The 8270-nt window shown below is 36.9% G+C and overlaps 1 protein-coding gene across 1 annotated transcript in view; it reads right to left on the minus strand.

The window, feature by feature from the left end:
• Ezhip (EZH inhibitory protein) overlaps positions 1-171 on the minus strand; it is a gene marked incomplete at its 3' end in the record, with an annotated part of 2894 nt that extends 2723 nt beyond the window's left edge. The window contains exon 1 of the mRNA XM_031371857.1: positions 4-171. Within this exon, the coding sequence (XP_031227717.1) occupies positions 4-171 (168 nt within the window). The remainder of the gene's footprint in view (positions 1-3) is intronic.
• Between the last annotated feature and the right edge of the window lie 8099 nt (positions 172-8270).

Genomic DNA, 8270 nt, shown 5'->3' on the forward strand with positions numbered 1-8270 from the left:
CGCCATTTCCGCTTCGAGGCTCTGGAGAGCGCGGCCTGCCGCTGAGGCTGAGGCGCCACTGCGGGCTGTGGGACCTGAAGCACCTTCGGCCTGGGCCTCGAACTCGGCCTCAGCCTCGACAGTGTCTCTGAGTGCCTCCAGCTCCTTCTCTGGGGCTGAGTATGAGGCCATATCGGCTTAACCGCTTCTTACTGTTTCGGAGAACTGGCTTCTCGGGCAGCGTCGCAAGACGGAGACCCAGCGAGGAGGATGATGTGGGGTAGAGACCGGATACAGCTGGCTGGGTGGGTGGGATTGGCCAAATTCTAGCCTGTGATTGGTCAACTGGAAGTACTCTGTTGCTACCAGATCCAACTTCCTAGAGTTTTTGCAGCTGGACTTTCCTCTACCTGGCAATGCCTGCTGCTGGGCGGGAGGAGGCCAGGGAAACTTCTAGAGGTTTCTGGTTATGTTCTTCCACTCCCACGGCACCCTCCCCCATCCTTCCACCCTGACCTGAGTGGGAAAATCTATGAGTTACATGCAACATCCTAAATGAGTTTTGACTTTTTGTGATCGGTCCGGGAATCACTTTAAAGATTTACTACACGCTGACTAAAACGTTCTATCACCTAGACCACTTATGACCTTACGGCGCTCCTTTAAGTAACCAGGTGACCTGGCTTAGGGCATCTAGTAGATTTTAAGTTTGCTGAGAGGTATAAGGATTTCAAAGGCGATGATAAAGTACACATTGTCTTGGATTTAAAATGTTCGGCAAGGAATATCAGGTCCCAAACACTAGGCCAAGTTTTACAATTTTCCTGTAAGATGCTTTTCCTTGCCTTGCACTGAGGTACAGGTCAGACCGCCTAAGATTCAGCTGATGAATTAACTGACTTGAGCTCCTCTTCTAGCTTTTTTTTTCTCCGCACAGATTTTAAACCTTAATATTTATACACATTTTAAATTACTACATCAGGGCTGTTGTTTTTGGTAACCCGAAACAGAAAAGTAAATATACCAAAACCAGCACCTAAATTTTCTCATGCCTACAATCTAATACTGGGAAAGATTAATTATAACTTTATAGACTGGCCACTCATACATATTTCTTAGTTTTATGAAAATGGAGTTATTCAATCATAAGTATTGTTTGTAACTTGTTTGGGGGGTATCCAGAAAATACATTTTTCCATATCAATGATTACTTGATGACAAGGAGCTGGGAAGGGTAAGAGGAGGATTTCAATTTGAAGATCATCCTGGGCTGCATGAGACCCTGTCTCAAAACAACAAAATATTTAGGGAGGAAACATATGTTTTCAAACATTCTTATACTGACCAATATGTATGCTCTCTCTATTTTTTCATATCAGTGTGAAATACACGTCACCATCACTGTACTCAAATGTGTCTTTATTGTGAATCAGTCTTGAGAGGAAGAAATTCTTGGTATAAGCAAATGCACATTTATAATTTTAGCAGAAACAAATGGGACACTTAAAAGAATGGATTAGCAACTGGACTTGGACACAAAAAGAGAATAGAATGGTGTTTAGTGTGTCTAATAAGGTGGAATGGCAAATGGATTTGAAACAGAAAGCAGAATCGATGAAATGGAGACTGAGTATACACTAGAATGAAATGGGGAAAAAACGCATACTCAGATCTTATGATATAGACAATTGAATAGAATAGAATGGACAGAGCCAGAATGGAGCAGAAAGCACCTAATACATGAAAGAAAAATATAGCATCAGAAAACAAGAGAAATATAGTGTCAAGTGAAACATTAAAATAGTAAGAATCAAAATAGGACCTATTTGGTCCTGGAATCATTTAGTACAGATTTTAAAATAGCAGAGAATGATAGTTCATATATGTGGAAGTGTGTGTGTGTGTGTGTGCGTGTGTGTGTTCATATGTGCATGCACATGCTGCCTGTGGGCTTGTTGCTTGATCCTTTTTAAAAGAAGTGTGTCACTAAGGGTGGGCTTTTAGCGAAGTCTAGTGTCTCTTCTTGCTGCCTGGGGATCCTGATGTAGAACTCTTAGCTACTTCTCCAGCACTATGTCTGCCTGCATGCTTGCCACCATTCTAACAATGGACTAAATCTCTGAAATTATATGCAAGCCCCAAATAAATGCTTTCCTTTAAAAGAATTCTCATGGTCATAGTATCTCTTCACAGCAGTAGAATACTGCCTACGACATGCATCCAACTTTAAAAAAAAGTATTTGTAAAAGATGTAATGTAAAATTTGAAATGTAAATAAAATATCTAACAAAAAAAGAAAAAATAAACAAAAGTGTTTGTAAAAAATGTAAAGCTTGCACATGTCAAATATTAAAATAAATTAATTTAATAGTCATGAGCTGTAAAATCAATATTATAAAACTGAATTATATTTCTCTATACTAAGATCAGAAATAATGTAAAGAAAATTTGAAATGTCATTTCCTGTAACATGAGAAAGTATCAAGTGCAAAACAATAAAATCTCACAAGATTCTTGGACAGACATCACCATATCATTCTTGAAAGAGATTAAAGCAAATTGCCATTAATCAGACGCACAGCATGTTAACTGTGGGTTAGAACAGAGCTTCTTCAGACGTTTTCTGTTCATGGTTCCTGCTAAAAATAAATCATAAATTTATTTTAATAGTTCTCTAGTTACATAAAAGTTTGTCATTTCCTAAATATGATTGTAAACTTTCATACTAACAGGATGGATGACCCTATTTATTTTTGCATAAAGAATTAAATTTTTGCTGAATATTTGATATTTCAGGACATAGAACATCTTCAAATATTTTCAGAGTTTATCAATACTTTATAATTGTCAATGTCTAGAATGCTACTTTATATAAAAATGAAGCATAAATACATAATAAAAGAAAATGTTAGGAGTATGTTTAAAGTTATTTCAGAAATTATTAGAAATTTCTATCACAATTCCAAGCAAATTCCAAGTACATTTTATGAAATTCAAGTCAGAAACTCAAAAGGTAATTTTAAAAGTCAAACACTGTAACTAAATAATACAAGTGTATTTTATGAAGTTCCAATTACATTTTATGAAACTCAAGCCAGAACTCAAAAGGTAATATTAAAGATCAAACATTCTAACTAAATAATCCAAGTGCATTTTATGAAATTCCAAGTACATTTTATGAAACTCCAAGGTAATTTAAAAAATCAAACATTCTAAATAATCCAAAAGAAGCTAACATTAGATACACTGAGAAATAATTATAAAAATGTTAAATGTTTAACCTTTTAAATAATTAAACCATAATGGTTCTGTAAGAGCAAAACAATCTTTTAAAAAATTATGAGAGTACTGCAATCCATAATGAGCAACAGTCTGAGTTGATGTGTTCCAGGTACCAGTAACTATGTGATGCAAAATACCTGCTCTGTTTGGAACCAAGTCCAAAATGAGGTTTGGAGCACATGAACTCTGGCCCAAACATCTATCAAACTCATTATACATTTGATATTGAATTTTTTATTAATGTGGAATACTCTATGCTGCCAATATTTTCCAGACCCCCCCCCACAGTTCAGTTAAACAACTCATATGGAGCTGTCCATCACCCACAGTTTAATTAGCTGATGATAAGAAAAATGATATTGCAGAATTTAAAGCAAAATTCTCACTAGAATTATATACAAAGCACAATGGAATGACACACAATGAAAATGTCAAGAGATTATTTGTCAGTGGAAATTGGGAAACTGATGTGTTTAACAAAAATTCAATATCTGGCAAAGTCATTCAGAATAAGAAATTTGAGGGACTTTTACTGTTATTTTTGTATACAAATAGTTTATTTTTATAGGAATAAAGATAGGCATATCTTTATTCACATAAAAATATATTGAGCAACAAAGAATAAAGAATTCGCAAACAAGGCACACCTAAGGGATCAACCCTCAGCAAAACTAGTAGTACAATGCCTAGGATGGAACGGCAGGAAAAAAATGTATGTAAGCAGGGCTGGACTAATTGGTCATGAAGCCAAAAGAGAACACATAAATGTGATGTCTAACCTGGCATACACAAAAAATCAATTCCACAATATAAAGCTTATATCTGAAACATATAAGACACAAAAATCATTAATAATTAAGGAAAGCACTAACTAAGCACACACCATCAACAACAAATCAAGAAAAATGCAATTAACCATTAGCACAATAATTTCAACAGATAATTCACAAAATTCTGCTCTGAACTTTTGCTACAAATTAAAATCATAGGGAGATACGAGTAAGCCTGGTTAGCATCTGTAAGGAAAAACAAAAAACCTGCCATCCTCAAGAGTGAAAGAGGGTATGGAGGACCTTTGTGGATGTAAGCTGGTACTACGACTTTTAAAAAACTGTTTGGTAGTATGTATTTAAGTAGAACTTATGCATTTTCTATAACCCAGTGATTCCATGTGTGTTTGTTCTTTTAGGTAACAACCACACATGGAATGACTTAATACAGAGGCCATTTATTAGTTTGCAGTTCTGAAGGTTCAAAGGCCTATACTGTCCATGATGGGTTATCTACACAGTGACAGGGTGGAATCAATCACCCAAGTTTCATTCTATGAGAAGAAACTCATTTCTAAGCTTAATGAGTTTGGGGACAGAATTTGGTTCTAGTCATATATCCTAGAGGCCTCATGCAGTTCCTTTCCACAACCCCTCTCCTCCATATTCCTTCCTATAGATACAGCCTTTCAGGATGAGCACAGTCCAATTTAAAACCTCACTTTCTTAGTCTTGGTCCACTCTGAATAACCTCCTTAAATGAGTGACTATTGATGGGAACCTAGACATATTTGCAAAAAACCTTCTTTCTCACACATAAAACGTCTCATCATATTATACATCACAGACTCTTCTTATTTGACAAGAGAGGATAACACAAGATCCTTAGGAGCCATCTTCACATTTTCCCTATCAATCTGTCTCCAGGATCCCAGAATCCAGGATGCTCCACATATAAAAGCTGTTTACACCATGCAATATTTTATTACACTATCATTTCTATTCCAAAATTCATCCAAATTATACCACACATATCTGATTCCTGACTATCATCCATCCAGTACAACTTCTGGAATACAGAGCTTCATGAATTGTGCATGAGTGACACTAAAATGATAGGTCATCTTTCCTAATATTACAACATACAATGATGACAGAAATATTCTTAAGACTTAGAAACTAATAATAGGCACATCTAAAATCAAAGATGCTTTGAAAAGCAAACATTTTGTGAATCATTTCTACATAAACTTTGACCTCAATTGACAAGAATCTGTATTAAAATGATATTTGTTTCATTGCAGAATTACTGTTTTGTTAGATTCAGAAGTATCATTCCTGACTTTATTGTGGATCTTACATGATTAACATGGTATAAAGTTTTTGAAACATTTGCTCCTGAGAATTTCAGACACAAAATTGTGGATTATGGTGGTAGAAGACAGACCAAGAACACGAGAACTACTGCTTCAGAAAGTTTTATCAATCTGGTTAAATCCATTAAAGATTAATCATATGCTCCCCTTTAAATTATAGCTACAATGAATACATTAATATAGTTCCTAATATTATACTATGTTCACATGACTAGGAAAAGACTGGGATATGACAGAGTTACATCTACTGTTGAATTTTACTCAGTTTTACAAAACAGAAAACCCATGTTAATAAATCAGATTAATCCATGGACACCTCTCTCTCTCTCTCTCTCTCTCTCTCTCTCTGTGTGTGTGTGTGTGTGTGTGTGTGCGCACGCGCACGTGCGTACACATGTACACACATGTGTACTAACTGAAAAGATTGTTTAGACTAATTATTATATAAATTGGGAGATTTAAATTTCCACTTTTAGTTTCCAAATCATTATTTTACTCTTAGGGGTATGTAAATGAGTCTCCTAAAAGATATGGATGATTGTCTTCAATTCTTCTTGAATTTTCATCAGTAATTTAGATTTCTAATCCTAGTGAAACAGTAACACCATTTTCTGATAAAGGTGTGGCTACCTGAAAACATGCAGTAGGAGAAAGGTAGAGAGTGTGCACAATATCGAGCTCAATCGGATGAGCTTAGAAGATTCTTAATTCTAACTCTTACTGAATATATGGCTTTCAGCAAGTAACACTCTTTTCAGCACTGATTTTTTTTCTTTTAAAAAGTAGTACAGTTCATTCCTTCGCATTGTTTTCTCCAAATTTAGCAAAATACAATTTCCACATTAAGTCAATTAATATGCAAATATGATGGGATTAGAGTAAAGCTCTACTTACAAATACATTAACATCAGCAAATGAAAGGTGTTAACTGCATATATATTGAAACATTTATTTAATTTTTTAAAAAAAAAATACCCTGAGTTGTGGAAAGCAGGTGGTGCCCTGTGCTAAGTCACTCCCAATTATATTGAAGAATAACTTTCAGGCAGTACCTTGCCCTGGAGCAGTTTACTTTAGAAAACAATATTTTCCTTAACTTTGAGTTCAAATGTCAAAGCAGGATGACTTTTTATCTCCTTTTTGGAAGTAAACAATATTCATCTGTCCAGCACAAATTATAAGGTACAGTCTGATAAATAACTTATTTGTACACAAGTAAGCTACAACCACCTGTGAACTTATTAAATCGAGTCACGGACACATGGACATACAGGCATAGCAAAACCATATGAACAACACCAGGCTACAGAATTTATCAAACACACAAGACCAACAAATAATGTCATTTATTCACCTTGTCTATAAAAGAAGGAGCATCCCAAGGCAAGATTATGGCACACATACTGACCAATCACTTGGTCACTGGCCATGGGTTCCCACCAGGAAAACTGCCACAGCAAGGACCAAGCCTCTAGCTGAAGCACAGTTTCTCCTGCAATTGACTTACAGCCCATTTCTAATTGGCATTCAAACAGGCCTGCCCCTGGAATCTGACAATTCTGTGCCCAGAACAATACACTATTATGTCATTTGTTCCTGAAACCTTGTAGCTGTCACCTAAAGACACTTTTCCATACCTTTTATTAATAAAGCTCTCTGTGTGTATCTTCAATACTGCCTCTTTGGACCCTGTAAGCTCTTTAACCCTTTCTTAGCCATTCTGTAACACATATGCACATTTATGTACGTAGATATACATATACATGCACAATTTCATTGTGTGAATGTCATGTGTGATCTGAGAATTATGTCCACAACTATAAATTAAAATCATAACTACTTAGTAAACCAAACCCAATGAAGTTAACATAGTTGCAAATTTGTTATCCATCAAATTTTGACTTTGTGGAAAGGCAAAATTCCACATCTATGTTTCTGACATAGCCTGCCCATACTATTATTTGTACATATTTTCTACGTGAAACTTTTATAGGTTGCTTCTACTGAAATTGCAATATTTATATTTTCTTTTTTAAAAATTACTTACATGATTTTAAAAACTAAAGAAGAACAAGAGTGTTTAAATAAAAATCATTTGGTTCTAAATCCACACCCTTCCCACAATCTCTGCAAGTCCTTTAAGTTCCTCACACCCTGTTTCTCAGCTCTTTATTATGCATTTTCAAACCACAGACTTCTACTGACTGTACCACACTGTAAAAATGGCCACTTCTGATTTTGGATCCTTCGAGTAAAGAAGTTGAAAATCTACGCACGCGCGCGCAAGCACACAAGCGCTGCCTTCTTAGGAGACGACGGACAAACGTGACAAACAGCTTTAAAAGAAAAACGCATCAAAGAACTGAGATTGCAAGGGTAAACCACTTCGAAAGACAAAACACTGACCATATAAATACTGAATGTGCGGAATCGCAGGAGAACAAAAGTGATTGAGGGGAAGAGTGAGTCCACTTTGTGGACTTTACCTTCAGGAAAATGTCCTGTGGTCCAGACAGCGCGGAGCAGAAAAGAGAATCAGACTCAGTGCACCTGCTGCAGAAGCTAGCTTGTGAGCGGTGACGCTCCCCCTCACCATGTGGAGCAAGGAGGGTGGAGGCTGCGAAGTGCAGGCGCAGGCGCTGCCCATTCCTGCAGAATCCGCAGCTGTAATCCTGCACTGGCGAGGCTGCAGGGGCAAAGCTCCCAACCCTGCGCTGCGCCTCATCTGCCAGCGCCCCACTACAGCCCTGGACACTAAGCTTTCCGCAGGAACTTGGCTTAGGAGCCTATAGGGCCGAGGCCCGGCGCTGCTGGAGCGCCTCCCAGCGCTTGCGCTGCCTGGGCTAGGTCATTGGCAGGCGGC

Source organism: Mastomys coucha, chromosome X (assembly GCF_008632895.1).
Source record: "Mastomys coucha isolate ucsf_1 chromosome X, UCSF_Mcou_1, whole genome shotgun sequence".
In the NCBI taxonomy this organism is placed as follows: domain Eukaryota; kingdom Metazoa; phylum Chordata; class Mammalia; order Rodentia; family Muridae; genus Mastomys; species Mastomys coucha.